Consider the following 17,760-nt stretch of genomic DNA (forward strand, 5'->3'; position numbering starts at 1 on the left):
ATGCGAGGGTGGCGGGGTCTGTACACACAGCCCCTGCCCGAAGAGGAGATGAGACAGCCCGTGGTATGAAGGGGGGCCATCGCTGCCCACCACCTGCCTGACTTTTATCAGGCACAAATTTCTCATACGCATTAGAGCCGTGAAGTTGTAGCGAAGAGATTGAAAACGATGGTTCCCACACCTGTGAGGAAAGGCTAATTGTGAAGGGCTTGAAAGGACGTAAGAGGCTGCCGATGCACTAAACCAACACTACTTAAACCAATAAAAAGTCGCCAAGTGCAAAGCACTGGTCTGAAAATATTCTGCAGCACAGGCTGACTTTGCATATGGGTGTGTACCCTGCTAGCCATGCTGGCCATGAGAAGAAAATAAATCCGTTATTTCCCAACTCCCAGCACTGAGGGTTTAATTTCTGCCTAGACACAACCCAGTTCTGTATCTCCACCACTGCGGACTGCCTAGCTTTGCAAAATTTCCTACTGCTGGCTGCCAGTTAACTGGAAGCATCACTGGCCACAGGACCTGCTGAGCAGGGCACCGGTGTCATCTCCTCCTCCCCCTCCTCCTCCTCGGCCAGGGAAGGAAACCCGTGAGCCTTCAAACAAGCCACCTCCCCAGAACTTCTCCTCCCACCCTGCCCAGCTGCGGGCTCCGTGCCTTCCGCGGGCAGTGCCCGGCAGCGGGGCAGGCAGGGGAGCCACGGCCAGGTCCCGCAGCTGCGCCCTGACCTGCCGACTCAGAGGCGAGAGCATTATTGACTCAGTCAATCACAGGAATAAACTGAAGGAAGGTGTGACCATCCAGGAATCGTATATTTTTACTGTGCTCCGCTCGGAGACACTTGAGCTGGTTCATTCACTCCGTTTCAGCCTGCAGTTTAACCTCTGCCAGTCCCGAAAACTTCAGTATCAGTTTCTAATAAAGGAAAATATCAACAGGCAGATATGCTAGAAATTCATTATTTTCAGATACAAGTATTTTATCAACTTTATAAATCCTCTCATAAATAATTCTGATTTATTGCAAATCAGTTATTGTATTCATAAACGCAGGGAAGTTAGTGAACAACATAAGCAACAGAAATACTTTCATAACTTTGCAGGTGCACAAATCACAGCATATGGGAGAGGACTCAAAGGATAATGGAAAACGAAGCGGTTTAGGAAGGGCTATATGAAAACCAGCACCTACCTAGGCGGATAAAAAATAATTTATTTTCATTCCATGGGCAATCCAATGCACAACTCTAGCAGGAAGAGCAAGGAGACCGATCCTACACGAAAAATAGCAATTCCCCCCCAAACGAAAGCAAACAGGTTCGTCTTTTGATTAGCACAAGTGACAGTCGGGGCTGAGGCTGCTCAGGCTTTGAGGTTAAACACAACTGACATAAGCTGCACCTGAATCCAATCAGTCCCTGGGCTCTGAGAAGATTCACACGCGAGGACTAAATTTGTCACAAATGGGTTGGTTTCCGATCCTCCTGTAGCCAACTTGCTTTATTCTGACCCCTATTTAACAAATCAACTTAATGGGCACTGGGAGTGCTATAAAACTTAACAATGGAGTGATTTTAACTTTTAAAATACAGTTATGAAGCAAAATGTTGGAGAGCTCCTTCAATACTGGAAATCAAATTAAATCTAGACATTTTTTAACAGTCTTGACAGATATAATCCTAGTTACCATGTAAATTTATGGTAAGCTGCTGTGATATTAGCCACAGGTGCTACTTTTAATATATGGCCCGCATCTGGCTGGGAATAAAATTTCTCAGAGGACTGAAAATGACCTCACTATCAGACAATGGAGAAGAAAAAACCACAAGACCGCTGTGGCATATAAAAAGCTGGAGATGTGGTCCACAACCGAATATTTAACATAAAATTCATTTTAACTCTGCAGATTGTAGGTTAAAGGATATTATGTTTTCAATACGTAAAAGGCGTGGACATATTTCAGCCAAACAGCCAAAAGATTAAGTACATCAAGTGGCAATGAAATACACTGCCTTCATATATAAAAACAAATTTTCCAATCTTTGATCAACGCAGAAGACAAAGCAACGTGCCAGGAGTAGAAAAAGGAAGCGTGGATGCAGATTACATTACCGGGACTGGCACCAAGTACCACCATCAAAACAAATAAAGAGTATTTATCGCATATCAATAGAGCATTGCATATGAAGAGAGCTAGCAAATTTGGAAATGAAATGTAAAGTGAGAATAACAATTTATTTAATATTTCTAGATTTTTTTGCACCATTTTAAGGAAGTTCTCAAAAACCGAGACTCCACAACTGCAACGAAACACACATGCTTCTACTCTCGCCACACACCATCCTCCAAAGCACTTCCTTACTGTCCCCTCCGCTCAGGCTCATCTTTCGCCTGTGTCCTGTAGCCCCAAAACACAGAATGGATTTAAAATAGCTTTTAAAACTCTTAGAGCATTTGATTTCCTGTCATTTTATAAAATGACGTTAGAGGTCTTATGGAGACTTCCTATATGATTTTTTTTTTTAAAAAACAACCTTAATTATAAACTTACCCTATGAAAGAAAGCAGCTGTAAATGCTGAACCTGACCATCAGCAAACTTGCCCACCTTTGTAATTTCCTAACTGCATTTTCTGCCTTTGCATGATTACCTAAGGAAATGCAATCATACAGGCAGTTGCCCCTTAAACCCTCTGGTCAAATCCAACCAGTTTTGACAAGAGACATGGAAGTCTCCGAGTTAAGATGGTCCTGCCAATTTGGTGCAAATGAGCAGTTGGGTACGGGGCCCAAGGGGAGCGCTCAGCACCCCACGCTCAGAGCCCTTCGCAGCTGCCTGCCCAGCCCAGGACCGGGCTGAAGATGAATCTGGGGGAAATTCAGATTTTTAAGCCAGGTCTGGCCCCTTTGCAGGATCACCCCTCCTGAGGCATACTGACCCAAAACGCTGAGAAAATCCCACGAAATTCCTGAGATAAAGGCCAGGACACTGAGGTCCTTGGCAACCCTCCCCTCCCTCAATTGCTCAATGACCAACTTTCAACATTAGTCCCGACGTTTCTGCTGCTTCTTTTCTGAATTTGCAAAATGATAACTGGGAGAAGTTACCGACATGATCTGGAGGTGTAAATTAACCTTCTATCCAGATCCTGAATTTTGTTTGGGCAGACTGGAAGCAGAGGGCTCGCTCCACAGCTGAAAGATAAAATTTTGTTTCAGTAGCGCAAAGATAGGAATGGACAAGAGCGTGCCTTCTTGATGCTACACAGCAGCCTGAAAGCCTCGCTAGCCACTCGGCTCTTCCCTGCAGACAGGGAAAGAGCCCCTGAAGAAGCTCCCTGACGTGGCCGCGAGGTTTACGGAGGCTCACCGGCACCCAGACGCGTGGCAGGGCTTGAGACTTGCCATGGAGTGGTGCGAACCCACCCGCTCCCCCCGACCTTGCTCACAACCCAAGGTTTCTGCCGAGCACGTGGAAAAGCAACTCAACCATGGGGCTCCTGAGCGAGTGCACCCAAGCGAGGGTCCTGGAGGTAAAAGACTCTGATTTTAACTCACTGCTGCCTCTGCTCTTCAACAGTGGCAACAAGATGCGGCGGCTGCAAGGTATAAGGAGGAACAGCTGCAACATTGCGATCAGCACAGCTTTTCTAGACACGGTGCTCTACAACCCTGTTGCATTTGCATTTCTTCCCCCACCACTGGTGTATTTTATATTTCATATAAGATTCAGAACACCCACCCAGCAGAAGCCTGTCTTACACTAAAGAACAATGGGAACACGGAGCAGCAGCCACCGCCCAGCACCAATGCCACCCAGTTCAGTACACCAGGACTGGTGTGTGGTGGGCAGCTACAGCAACGCATCTAGCACAGGACTTCCAGCCGGGACCCTCGGCTGGTTTGCAGTTCAGAGAACTGTGCCTCCAAAGCCCATTTTCATGAAAACGTATCTTCAGACTAACAAACAGCACCAGCACTTTCAAGTTGTGGGTTACAAACTAATTCCATGAGCCAGAATTGTCATTAGCTTGTCAGCCTTACAAAGGCAGCCCACGGCTGATCGCTTTTAACCGAGCTAATCTCAGTCTGAAAGCTTCAGGAATCTAAATAACTCTTGTTTCACAGAAGTTTCATTTCATTCTCATGCTGAAAATAATATACATAAACCAAGCTCATGTCTACACATTTGCACGACTTTATAATAAAAGTTGTGTTTATATTCTTAACATCTGTTGACATACACAGACTTTGTAAACCTGGCATAGATTTTAAAGCCACAGAATTTTCCATGCATCATGAACATTATCTGCGAGAAGCAATAAAAAAAAAAAGCAATGAATACATTAATCACACCAATATCATCTGCAAAGCATAAATCTGAAATACCTTTCATGTCAGCTCAACTATTTATTTTTTTTACACACCTGATTTTACACCATCTGTGAAAGGGCAGCAGTAATCTGAGGAAATCATATTTCTCAGTCCTTTGACTTTTACTAAATACTTGCACTTTAAATATTGTAAACAGAATATTTATTATGTGAAATGAAAGAAGCTGTACCTACAAGTTCAGGTTTTTTCATTGCAGGATTAAATTCTCCCAAAGTACAATGCAGGCATAGCTCCACTTTTGTCATTTGTTCCCTAGGTCATAATAAACACAGTATTTACTAATAGTTGCTATAAACATAACCATCGATAAGCATACATGCATAATGTTAATTTACTTTCAGCTCCAACTTATTGAAAGGCAAATACTTGCTCTCTAATACCAGCTCGGGATCTAATACTCTCGGGACCTGCATATCAAATCCTTTGGACTACACAGGAACGGCCTCTGCCTGTAACTGCAAATGGGGGCCACGACAGCTAGTTCATACAAGTCAGCAGGTGAGATTCTGCCTTCAGATATTCACCTACAACCCCGACCCAGCCAGAGCTGCCCAGAGGATCCAACCCACCCGCCCAGCTTGTTCTCCCGCCTGGGTGCAGAAAGTTCAGCTCTGCAGCCAACGCCTGCCCTCTGCTCTCATTTCTGCCTTACCCGACATCCACAAAGGGCAAGCAAGAGTGAAAACGTTCGTACCAATATCTCCCAAATAATTCAAGTGTCAATTTTTTTTGAGTACCCTTTCTAAGGCAACACGTACTACGCATACTTCATCATTTATTAATGAGCATATTTAAACATACTCAACTTTCTGTATCGGTATGTGCTTCATCAGTCTTCAGACTGGGAAGATGCTGATATCTACCTATGCTGTAAAATAGATCTACACAGTCAAAACACCGCAACTTTGTAAATATTTGCCAAAGCAATGGGTTTTCTAGATATCTGCGGGTGCAGCACAGTGATTTGTCTCTTGACCTGTCTGTTGGCACACTGCCCAAGTCCATCTGATCAAACTGACTTATTTATTTCAGTGTGTAAAACCACTTCTGACTTAACTCAGGGTGTGTGGGGGAAAAGTCATTTCTAGTTGTGCTGAACCAACAAAGCCTGACCATGCCCTGTCAGAGACACTATTTCATGAATGTTCAGAGTGCAAAGGCTGAAAAGCTCAACTTCAAGGGTTACTTCTATCTCATTGGTGTCAAAGGTGGTCTCCACTGGTTGCTCCAGCTGCAAGCTGCCTGCACATCTCCCCAGGGTTTCATATGAGCTCCCTCTCACGGGCTTCCCTCCTTCGCTGCCCTCTGAACTGTCTGATACGGTTCAATTTGGTCTGTATTAACGTTCAGGTTTGAAGTGCAATCCAGGAAAAAATATACTGGGGGCTCTGGACATGCTCCCCGCGCCAGCACCATCCTGCTTGTGAGCCGGATTTTCCTGCAGTTGTTTTCTCTTCCACTTTCACCCAGCTCAGAGGGGCTGGGAGCACCTCACCCACCTTGTCTACTGCCTGAGCTTTCCTTACCATGACAACAAAAAAAAATGCATCGGTGTTACAAATTGTTGTTTGTCTAAGTCCCTGCAATTTACGAAAAAAAATCTTGGTCTGGGTTTAGGCATAGCCATGTAAATAAACGGCTCACAGCACAGCTCTGGGCCCCTAAACACACCAACAAACCTGTGGCTTCCCAAAGCCTGGAGCTCGCCACGTCCCTCCTGCAGCGAGGAAAAGAACCAGCTCAGCAAGAGTCACTGCCCGAACAAAACCCTGGCTTTCCTCTCCCACCCAAGAAAGCGCTCACCCCTCCTTCAGAAATAAAACCAAACGGAAATGCAGGCTCTCGCAACGTGACTTTTTTCAAAGCAATGTCATGATTCTTCAGAACGCGATTTTTTTAGGGGAATGTAGCTGACCACAGATCTCCAGATAAATTCAATGTTTTCAAAGCAAGTTTCTAACTGATGCCTAAGACGCATTCCTGCCAGTTTGAGACGTGGCTCAGGACCCCGACTCCAAAGAAAAACCCAACAAGGTCCAACCAGCAGTGTGCTGTGCCGAAGACACTGCGAGATCAGCTCCTGTGATTCATTCCGGAATACACTAGAACTGTCTTCCTGCTTAGAAGGTGAAACGTATCATGTTTTCCCCAACTTATTTGCCAAAAGCGTCTGTTCTTATATCTACCCATTTTTCTCAAGTTCTTTCCTGACAGAAATGAACCTCACCAGTTACATATTAGCATTCACTTGCAAGTGCTAGTAATGAAAAAAAAAATAATTAAAAAATCAGGGTCGGATATTATTTGTCTAGTGCCATAGTCCTGACCCTGACCTTGACCCTAATATGATAATCAAGAAATTGTAATATTAGACCAAATTTACTTAATAACTACAAAATGGAATTAATTCACTCCACCTAATGAGATCAGAATCAGAGAGCAATGCGTCGAGGCAAACCCAAGAAGGTTTGGCGCCACAAGGATACTCCCAAATTTCTGAATATAAATACTTTCCCATCAGGACCGTATGGAAATCAAAGCAATTACATTTCCTTTATATTACAAGTAGTATATAATAATAATTACCTGATTAAAATTTTTGAAATTGAACTCTTTGTAGATGGCATCTCTTTCACCTAACTCAGACCAGCCCGAAGCTTTGAGATCAAGTAAGACTTGGCTCCTCTCCTCTGTCGTCAGCCAGTGAGACTGAGAAGACTATTCAGGGAAGAAAAGAAAAACATGACACGAGTGAGGCAGAGGTTGTCTTTTGTACAACAGTAAGAAAACCACACGATGAAATTGTGGTTACGGACTGTAGAAAGGTAAGGAGGTGGAAAATTCACTGTACAGTTTCTTACTGTTTATAATTTCACAGACCAGCTTAACTCAAAACAGACAAAACCCACCATTTCTGTTTGGTCAATTAAGTTTGGCTAAACGCTCTTCCACGGGAATGGGAAGGGACGCCAGCATACCTGCACCCATCCCTCGTTCATCCGAATTACCCAGATGCTCTAACGCTTGAATTAATTTTCAAATATACCACTCATATAAAGGATTATTTACATTATATGCCAAATGTACCATTATAAGGCTAAAAGGGATATTGGGAAATACCTATTTCAAAAGACAGAAGTAAACCAGGAGACTGCATCCTACCTAGCCTGTATTTTACTAGTCCTAAGCAAGCAGGAATGGATTTAAAGATAGCACTGTGGAGTTCTATAAGCAATGAGCTTTTTAACTAACAATGAAGAGAAAAAAAATTGACAATACAGACACCATTACGAGAAGTTACACGTTACTGGTATAAGCACTCGATTCTGCAAAGCCCCTGCATTTAAACAGGTCTTCCTTGAAGCAGGAGTCCTTCTGGAGCCACGGGGAGCACAAGCAGGGATGTAACAGCACACCGTGAGCTTAAATATTTGAATCAGTACCTGACTCATTCACGGGGCCTGGGCCAGACCCGGAGGAAAGTTCTATGAGGTGTTTGGAAGCTGTTTGATATTTTTACTAAAAGCAGAGACTAAGGAATGAGTGATTGCAGAGATGACCCTTTCTGACAGATGGGTCTCAAACTCCTATCAGAAACGCAGTGCTGGAACGGGAAGCACCTTTCTCCCCAGCAGGGCAGAAGCCAGATCGCTTCAGGCTTTCCATCAGCAGCTAGAGCAGCTTTGCGAGGGCTTCCAGACAGGGGACGAGCAATTTTGCTCCAGAGCTTCACCCAGACACCGGGGGTTCAGGAGCACCCACCGCCCGTTCAGCAGCTCAGGGAAACTGGTGCCTTTGCCAGTCGGCACTGGCAGCTCCGCTGGAGACAGGCAGGAGCCAGTGCCACCAGATGGGGCTGTGAGCCCGAGCAGAGCAGGAATTAACGCAATTAATGCGACTCCAGCAAGGCTCTAAGATGCCGGAGCAACATTTTCACCAGTATTAAGGAACAAAAAAAACCCTGCACTGTGTAAATCAAACCGCATCGCTCCCACCGCTTGCATTCAGTTGGATACACCCAGTCCAAGCGATGGGTCTTACAGGTCCCAAACTGAATTAATTTAGGCTTTTTACGCTTCAAACCCAACTTTGGACGCGCAGGAATGGAAACACCCAATTTGTTGTTGCTCCAATCGCAGTTGCAGGCATGAATTTCTGACATTCTTCTTTTTCCAAGCATATACAAAATTGCCGCTGCCAACAGCTGCCTTGAAGAGTATTATTTTATCTGGCACCAGATGAAATCGCTAATTTACAAAAAATCGGGGGGGGGGGGGTGGGCGAGCTAGCAAAGCCCAGGCCTACGAACAGGAGGCAGCGCACAGCTGGTTCCTCCAGCTGGCAGCAGAGATGCTCTCAGTGGGTTTTGGGGATGTTGCAGTTGCCTCCCCGAGGCCTCGCCGGTGCTGATGAGGCACCACCGGCCCTTGAAATGAGACGGTCGGAGTTTTTAATGGAAGTAGGGAGAGTGCGAATGACGCAGGCCCCTAGCACGGCACGGGCAGCGTTCTGTTTAGGAGCAGGTTGCAAAGGCCCCGTCCCAAGTCAGCCCTGCAGCACATGGGGACCGTGAAAACGAAGCCGAGGCGGCGGGAGATGCCAGCTGTGCCCCAGCGCAGACCCTGCGCTGCAGCCCGGTAGCACCAGGCAAACGCCGCCGGGGCACCCAGGGGCCCTGCACCCAGCCCGCCATGTGCGGCAGCTTGGACCCGGCCATTGGGACTCTTCACTGGGAGGGGGCTTAGGGGAAAAGAGCCAAATTTATGTGATTAGCATAATTAATTAAGTTTATGTAATTCATGTAAAAAAACTACAACGTACCAAAGAAAAAAAAATTACATGGGATGAAAAAAAATAATTAAAAAAAATATTTGCATTACAAAAAAGAAATTACACGCTCCCCCAAAAAATTTATGTTACCAAAAAATTTATCCGGTACAAAAAAAAAATAATTAGGTAGTACAAAGCCATTATAATTGAACGGCACAAAACGCGGCAGGCTGGAGGGGGCCAAACCTGCGCTTCAGTTAGCACAAGGCACGATCACCCCGCACCGCCCCGCGCCCCTCACCATGGCCGCTCCCCGCCGCGCCGCGCCCGCCGCCCGCCGCGCCGCCAGCAGCGCCCGCAGCCCGGCCCCGCCGCCGCGCATGGCCCCGCACCGCGCCCGCCGCCGCCGCAAATGGCGGGCAGGGGCCGCCCCCCCACGGCGGCCTTCCGGGGCGGGGGGAGCGGCGGGCGGGGAGCTGCCGGCCGGGGGGAACGGAACGGAATGGCCCGGAACGGCCGCTGCCGGGCGCGGGGGGGACCGGAACGGCCCGGAACGGCCGCTGCCCGGGGCAGGGGGAAGCGGAACGGCCCGGAACGGCCGCTGCCCGGCGCGGGGGGAAGCAGAACGGAACGGAACCGGCCCGGCCGCTGCCCGGGGCAGGGGGAGCAGAACGGAACGGAACCGGCCCGGCCGCTGCCCGGCGCGGGGGAAGGGAACGGCCCGGCCCGGCCCGCGGCTGCCGGAGCCAGCGGGCTGCAGGCTCAGCCCGGTGCCGCAGCGCTGCCCCAGCCGCCCCCCGGGGGGCACCACGCTTGGACCCCCCCCCCCCCCCCGCCTGAGCGCCGCGGCGCTAATTACTGCGGGGAGCCCAGCCCCGCGCCTCTCAAATTAATTGCCGTTGGCAGAGGCAAGAATGCGCCACTGTTCCATTAAAAATCTTGACTCTTTATAGAATACATCCCAGCGATTAACTATTGTGTATTAATGTGAAAATCAATGTATTAATAAAATACATCCTAGCTTTATCTCCAGTAATCCCAGTTTTCTCAGCGCAGTTTCCTTTTTGTACACAAGGACCTCAGGTTTCCAAAGGGGAAAGAGCGAGCCACCAGGAAAACACCCAAAGAATGACGTTGCAGGGATATAAGCTCTTTGTCAAACAAGAAATCCTATGGTTGTATTTTTTTCATCTTAATTTGCACTCCAAAGCTTCCCATCAGGGTCCTAAGGCAAGCCTCCACCATGTATAAATGCCACACAAGCACATAATCCAAAAAACACAACGTACCCATGCCTTATTCAGAGTCTTCCAGACTAATTACAACTAAAACCCATCTAAATTCTTTACATAACCTCAGCTGTAGACTGTGCAACCAGCAAACCATGTAAGCAGAAATTTAAATAAATCTCAAAACTGGTCTTGCATATTTAGGCAGATGATCCACACTTGAGAAGTTTTAGTCCTGTAAGAAACTGACTTAAATGGTTACACTAAAAACCCGTTTAAAAAAAAAAGAGTAAGGACAATGAACACAATATAGTTCTACAGAAATGTGGTAAATTATTCATGTATACCAAATAAAGGGGCAAACTTTGGAAGTTATTCTAAATCTTACAAAGAACTACCACAAAGTCAAAACTCCTCCAGCACAGTGAAGCAGAAAACCAGCATCCAACCGCAGCACCAAAGGTGGGACACAGTCACCCTGTCAAGGGTCGTGTATAACGCTCCGCAACTGTTATTGCTGATATACAATGGAATAACTCATTTTAAGTATGCTACTTTTTTTAAACACCTTTTTCTCCATAGTTAATTTTATTGTCAAACTAATCTAGCAACATCACCATTCATCAGCGTTTTCCTTTAAAATGTTGTATTTCAGGAATATACCAGCCAAAACCTGAGTATGACCTGTGTGGGCTAACACATCCTATTCCTATCATGTTTACCACATTGTCCACGTGGAAGCACACATGCCTGTGTGTTCTGTAAATGAACCATGGATTCTACCAGAGCAGAAGTAACCTGGCTCCTGTGCCAAGCAGTGCCACACATACAGGCCAACGTGCTGTAAAAACCTTACTCAATCTACAAAGCTCAGGGACCTCTTCAGAGGAGCAAAGCATCACCTATTTACATTACAGTCCATGAAAAATAAGCCAGTCAGAGTAGCTTAATAAATAATTTTTTAGTTCATGTTTGTTTACTTATCACATAAATCGCTATGAATTTGCTTTTTACAGAATCAGTAGCTGATAAATAAAGCAGATTTTTAGTCGAGGTTATAAATTACAGCAAACAAATTCAACAGTTCATTCCTACATACTTTTAGTCCATACAAACTCTTGCTTCACCAGGAAGCGGGAAATTCCGTCCCTCCTTTGGCATCTCAGATTATTCCTGATGTTCGTGCTCCTGTCCTGGGATCAGCCACCGAATGCTCTCCGTTCGAACAGTAGCATACATGACAAAGCTAGCCAGAAAGAGCAAAGAAAACAGAAGCAGCCAGTCTATGCCTTTCGTCAGAACGCTGGGCAGGGGGCCTTCCCAGTCTTCCTCAGTCACGGCCACATCGCTTTTAGCTTCTATACCTAAAAGAGGAAGCACTTGATCAAAACTGGTAATACACATTAAATACAGAGAAGTTGCTTCCATTTGGAGCCTTTGTCCCTGTTCTCAGACTAAGGCACAGGTACTAAGAATTTTGGCAGGGTGCCCCCTGTGTGTTAACATTTATCTAGTGTGTAGTTTAGTTACATAAAACCAAACTGATTTTTTGTGTGTGTTTTCATAATAGGAGAAGGCTTGTTCTGTCGCTCCACAGCACAGCCTTGTATAAGTTTGTGGGTTTCTTTCTTTTTGTGAAGTTTTTTTTTGTTTGTGTTGTTTTGAGTATTTCTGCAAATGTAGCAATTTTTGGCCTCTAATGAAGGCCCTGGTAGGCCTATATATGGTTTTTGGTTCATTTTTCTTTACAGAAACACAGAAGGACTGTGCTGGAGCTGCGCTCACAGTGTGCACAGCTAGGTCACGGTAACTGGATTCCTTTTGTCTCCTCCAGCACAAGAACTGAAACCATCTTACCGCCCAGCTGCTCTCAGCCTTACATGGCACTGGCAATGACCCCAAGGTTTATCTGCCTTTATTCCCAAATTAAATATTTGGGCAGGAAGATGTGCTCAAACCTAGCACTCTCTCTAGTTAAACCCCACTTTTTCTGTTTCTCCCCACTCTTGAGACAGCAGCCCAATGTTCAGCACACCCTGAAATCCAGCTCACTGCAGCAACTGATTATATAAACCTTTATTGGGTCCTCTCAGGATCTTCATGAAATTCATCTGAAAGGCCAAACATCAGCGAGAGGAAAGCCCAGTTTGGAGCTAAAAGCCAGCCTGTTCTTCTTACAGACACATCAGGGCTGATTCACATACCTGTTTGATTAAAAATGAAGTCTTTCAGTGTTTCCAGCGTTCTGTCTGTATGATTAAATCTAGCCATAGGTTTAGCACCTTGGAAAAGGAGGATATTGGGTACAGCCACAGTTCCAAATCTAGTTGACAAACTGGTGGGCATAAAGAAAATACAAAGCATGAATGAAAAGAAATCCACTGGAGGAAGAAACAAAGATAGTCATGACACAGGAAGTGTCAGTTTTGCTAAAGTAAATAGTTGCTTTATAAGAAAAAAAAAATTACTCCTGTTTTTATAACACAAAGCTTGGTAACGGAAATAAACTGATGCTAGAGCACAGGAAGTGTAAGTTACCTGCTGTGCTGAGATGCATCCAGTGCCAGGAAGCGAAGAGTTGGAAATGCTCGAGGTAAAGAATTAAAATGAGGTGCCAGACTGGCAGAAAAGCGACACCATGGTGTATAGAACAAGACTAACGTACAGTCACTGCTGTTTGGGTTTAAGAACTCCATCAGGTCCTTAGAGAAAGCAGAAGAAAACCAAACATAGACAATTATATATTTAAGAGTTAAAATCTACATAGGAATGCATCTTTCAGCAATTGATTAGACACTTGACAATATTTGTTAAGTAGATCAAGTAGCTGCACATTGGTTTAACCTTTTTAAAACAGATGGAAAAATGTAATTAACTTTTTTAAAAATATATATCTACACACACGTAACTACTACAAGAAACAAGCTAGAAATAGGCACCAACAATAAATGCCATTAACAAATTCAGAAAGAGACAGTTAATCCATGCAGCACAAAAGCTGACAGTTGACTGCAGTCACACAGATGAAGACAGAGGCACGTGGACTGAACTGTATCTCCGTCATTTTTTGCTCAGAATGACACAAAAGGCCTCCTTCCCGGACATTGCCTCTTTTTGCTAGCACAGAGCATGTTACATGAGGAAATATGTTAACTCAAACTGAAAGAAACCCAGGGTGCTGACAGGGCATTTTCCACCATCCTCACGTGTTCAAAACAACACCGAGCAGTGAACCGGGCGATCTGCTCACCTGGGACACATTCAGGATCTGCAGTGTGAAGCGCTCGATGCCAGTTGTGTTCCTCTCCTCGCAGTTCACTTTGGGAGCTTTGGTGCTATCGGTGCCGTTCGAGTCCTCGGCAGGCGCGGGCAGCACCGTCTCCAGCACGGCCTGCTCCCGGCCCTGGCCGCCCGCCGGGCCGAGGGGAGCCGCGGGGCTGCTCCCAGCGCCACACGCAGCGCCTCCGGCCGCCGCATCGCAAGCCCCCGTAGTGACGGCGGACGCCTGGCCGTCCCTCGCCTCCCCCGGCACCACCGAGAGCACCACGGCCTGCTGCGCGGGGAGCCCGCTGCCCAGCATCGCGTCTGCCATCTCCGCAGTCCGGTACCGCACCGGCTCGCCGCCGCCCTGCGCGGAGCTGGCCCCGGGGGAGCGGGGCTGCCCGCCGGCGCTCTGCTCCGCCAACGCCCCTACGCCGGGAGGGAGATGTCAGCTCCGCGCTGCGGCACAGCCCCGGCCTCCCCGCACCCCACGCCCCGGCCCCTGGCGCCCACCGCGGCCGCCAGCACCGAAGCCCACCGGCCTCACCTGCAGGAAGGGCCCTACCGAGCCAGGCCAGCGCCAGCAGCAGCCGCCACATCTTCGGCGCAGCCCCGGCCCCGGCGCCGGCCACCCCTGCAGCGCTGCGTCTCCCCGGACAACGGCCACTTCCGCCGGAGCCCTGGCCCATTTCCGCTTCCGGTGCGCCGCCGCCGCCGCGCGTGCGTGTGTGCGTGCGGCCGCGTGGGTGGCGTGCTGCCATCTTGTCCTGCAGCGGGGCGGGCGCCGCGGGCGAGCTGCCGGTGGAGGCTACGGCGGGGCTGGGGCGGGTGTGCCGCCCAGGGACCGGCTCCGTGCGCTGGCTGTGGGCTGGCCAGCTTCGCCCAGCCTGCGCTTTTCCTCCTCCGCGCCCCGTCGGTGTGGCTGTGGGAAGAGGCCTCCGGTCAGGGACACGATTCCCACAGCCGCGCTCCTCTGGGAGCCCAGAGGCTCTTCAGCTGAGGGGGGCGGAGGCCTGCCGGGTCCGGAGAGCAGCCCCGGGCCCGGGCCCTGCCAGCGTGCAATGCAAATCGGTTGGTTTGCAGCGAGTTCGCCGCCGCAGGCCCTGCCGAGCCCCCGCATGGCTGCCACATGCGTTCCTGCGTGCCGCCCTCGCAGCCCGAGCCAAGGCCGCCGCGCCACAGCCGCTGCTGGAGGTTGGCAGGGATTTCAGTGTTGATTTAAATTAGTTCAGGCCAAAAATTCTTGCAACCAGGGGAAATGTCACCCCTAGGACTTGACAGGATGTTATGATTGAAGGGTAATTCGCTCCAACAACGTGTTTTGTTATAAGCCGGTATTGCAGCCCCAGGGGCCTGCTGGGACCGGGACTTCCTAACAGCCACTCTCTGCCGAAGGATTTGCCTGCTTCCACCCGCTACGGAGAAGCACAGATCTGGCTTGGGATGTGTTTGCACATGAAAAGTAAACTTTAACCTATAGCCTGGCTGGGGTAAGGGTAAAAGCCTGCAAACTAAAGGCATAGATGTAAAGCTTTAAAGGAAAGATAAGCTCTTGTCCATCAGCATATTGGCCAAAGGCGAGATACATACTCTTGGTTTTTGTTTTTAGGAAATAGTAATTCCTCCTGTCATAGAATTAGTTCTTGCTTGCTTTCAGTTTAATAGTGAAGCTTCAGGCCTATTTGGCAGATTTTGAAAATGAACATAGTACCTCAAGTGCTGGTACCCTCATTCTTTGTTAAAGCTGCTAGCACCGCACCATGAGATTTGGCCAGAAATTTGTATCTGTCAAAAAATGTCTGAGAATTATAACCTAGGGAGAATATGAACCATAGACACATGCTGGAAAAAAGTAAGGAAAACACCGTACATGCATATAAATGGAGATGACTGTCAGCTTTATTACAGAAATGGGATTTTTGTCTTACTTATTTACCAGGGGACACTTCTCCGACTCTGCCCTTTCTTACAGCACACGTTTTCTTGCTTTTTTCTTTCCAAGTCCAATTTGCAGAAGCATTAATAGAAGACATAATAGCCTAAAGATAGAAAACATTAGGTTTGCACATAGAGGGAAAATAATTAATTAGACCAGCTGACAGAGACCAAGGAAGCAAGCCTGAAAGCAAAAGCACGTATGGAATCCCAGCTGGTGCAGACTAGGCAGGAAAAAGCTGCCCCATCCCCAGTTGTCCTTTGAGTTTGGACAAAGCAGCATTTTCAACTTGAGAACAATTTTCCTTCTCGTGGCCAAGGGCTGCATATGGTTCCCAGCTCTCGGCTCTGTGCCATCAGGGTCCCGCGTCTCCCCTGCTGCAGCCCTGGATGGTGCCAGATCTCAGATGCTGGTGATGATACTCCAAACCTTTAAAATAACAGATAACCTTCTGGCAGCACACCTCCATCTGACACACTTCTGTGGATTTCATCCTAACATAATATCCTTCCTACCGTAACACAAATCAAAAGGTTTGTGCAAAACACTTATTTTTTTTAGTGACTACAAGTAATCTATTAATGGAACTCCCCAGAATTATAAACAGGTTTTATCATACCTAACGCACAACAAACATACTATCCCAGTGCTTACGTATTGCAGAGAAGGCACATTTCTTACAATGCCTGCCAGTTTTGTTGCAAAACTTTTCAGTGGCTTGCATTTTTCTGATTTTTAATGCCAAATGTCTGTTTTCAGGAAAAAGTCTAGGAAAAAAATACATTGTTTTGCATCTATTCAAAAATCTTGGACACATTAGAAAAGCTGTTTGCTAAATTTCAGATCATTCCCTAGCCAAGAGGAGGATTTGCAAAATACGATTCCTTTGTTGCACCCCTGAATAAACACCAGAACTTGGTGGGCGTTTGTGCATCTTGGATTTCTGCAGCTGGACTCCTCTCCCCTGGAATTCAGTCACACTGGGCGATCTCCTTCGCAGGCAACACGGCAAGAGAAGGAGCAACGAGTACATGGACTGGGACAATGAGGCAACACCGGGACCTGCACCAAGCCCAAGGTTTCCCCTCATGTATAATCCCAACACCCTCACAGCTATGACATTCTGTGTATTCAGTAGCTCAAAGATGAGGTAGGAGAGAACACAATCAGCACTCCAGTCAGGAGCACTGACTGAGGTCGCAGGCAACTTTTTGGGATGTGTGACTTTGTAATCTTTGTTTGCTCACTGTGGCTGCAGTTGATAGTTTTTATTTAAAAACATGACCACTTGAAGAAGTAAATACACATTTTAGTATTAAGCATCTCTCAAAGGCCTACTCTTAAGTAATCAAACTTGCACCAATTGTTACTGTGATGTTTTTTCACTAATTAGAACAGGCTTTTGTGGTATGAAAAAAACCAGCATGAAAGGCAGGAAGATTTATCTGCCTCAGATCATTTAAGCAACACTTAAGAATTCCACAACATTTTCTGGCTTCAAAGTAGTTAGAAGTTTTTAACTAATGATTCCTTCCAGCAACCCAGCAAGACAAGCAGGTATTTTTATCATCTTTTTACCAATGGGAAAAAGGAGCCCTTGCCATCCCTACGCCATGCGGGGAACCTGGGCAAGAGCCAGCTCCGGAACACGGTAGCTTTTGGGCTGCCAATTCTGTATGGTCAGGCCACACCTCCTTCCCAAATGTTAAATAAACACAGAGCCACAGGCAGAACTCTGATAAAAATAGCATGCAGCGCAAGGCAGCAAGTCACTCCTTTGGGTTTAGGCATTACAGCTTTAAATGATTAACTGTCAGGAAAAATCTTCACTTGTCTTGGTCCAAAACCACACTCTGTTGAGCTGGCATTATTTAATAGTTATGGTATCACTAATTCACGCCGTACTATTTGTGCTACTTTTAAGAGATCACACTGAGGAGATAGAAAAGCATAAAAATGCCAGTCCAGCCCCAAAGCAAGCCTTGGTGCCTCATCATACAAGTAAATGAAATTATTGCAAGATACAACCATCCTAAAGAATCCTTCAAGAAGTCCAGCTTGTGTAGCTGATGCCCCAATACTGCTGGTCTGTCAGCATGAATAAATCATAAACTGGTCCTGTCATCAGAAACCGCACCTGGCCTCGCACACCAGCTGTGTATCGAGGGAAC

At 47.0% G+C, this 17,760-nt stretch overlaps 2 protein-coding genes across 10 annotated transcripts in view; both read right to left on the minus strand.

Annotated features, from left to right (window-relative positions):
- PCBD2 (pterin-4 alpha-carbinolamine dehydratase 2) overlaps positions 1-9,618 on the minus strand; it is a 24,496-nt gene extending 14,878 nt beyond the window's left edge. The window contains exons 1-2 of one of the 2 annotated variants that reach the window (XM_056348028.1): positions 9,465-9,618; positions 6,980-7,111 (exon numbers count right to left, since the gene is read on the minus strand). In XM_056348028.1, coding sequence (XP_056204003.1) covers positions 6,980-7,111; positions 9,465-9,545 — 213 coding nt within the window. In that variant the 5' untranslated portion in view covers positions 9,546-9,618. Of the gene's footprint in view, positions 1-4,566; positions 4,646-6,979; positions 7,112-9,464 lie in introns of those variants that run through there. The other variant, XM_056348029.1, reaches the window with a different exon arrangement.
- Positions 1-14,357, minus strand: part of TXNDC15 (thioredoxin domain containing 15) — a 27,436-nt gene extending 13,079 nt beyond the window's left edge. For 7 of the 8 annotated variants that reach the window (XR_008823357.1, XR_008823356.1, XR_008823355.1 and 4 more), the window contains exons 1-6: positions 14,201-14,357; positions 13,643-14,082; positions 12,931-13,094; positions 12,597-12,727; positions 11,492-11,756; positions 6,980-7,111 (exon numbers count right to left, since the gene is read on the minus strand). Coding sequence is in view for 1 of the 8 variants with exons in the window: in XM_056348023.1 (XP_056203998.1) it covers positions 11,560-11,756; positions 12,597-12,727; positions 12,931-13,094; positions 13,643-14,082; positions 14,201-14,342 (1,074 nt within the window). In the remaining 7 variants the exon portion in view is untranslated. Of the gene's footprint in view, positions 1-6,979; positions 7,112-11,334; positions 11,757-12,596; positions 12,728-12,930; positions 13,095-13,642; positions 14,083-14,200 lie in introns of those variants that run through there. The other variant, XM_056348023.1, reaches the window with a different exon arrangement.
- Between the last annotated feature and the right edge of the window lie 3,403 nt (positions 14,358-17,760).

The sequence above is a fragment of the Falco biarmicus genome, chromosome 8 (genome assembly GCF_023638135.1).
Source record: "Falco biarmicus isolate bFalBia1 chromosome 8, bFalBia1.pri, whole genome shotgun sequence".
NCBI lineage: Eukaryota > Metazoa > Chordata > Aves > Falconiformes > Falconidae > Falco > Falco biarmicus.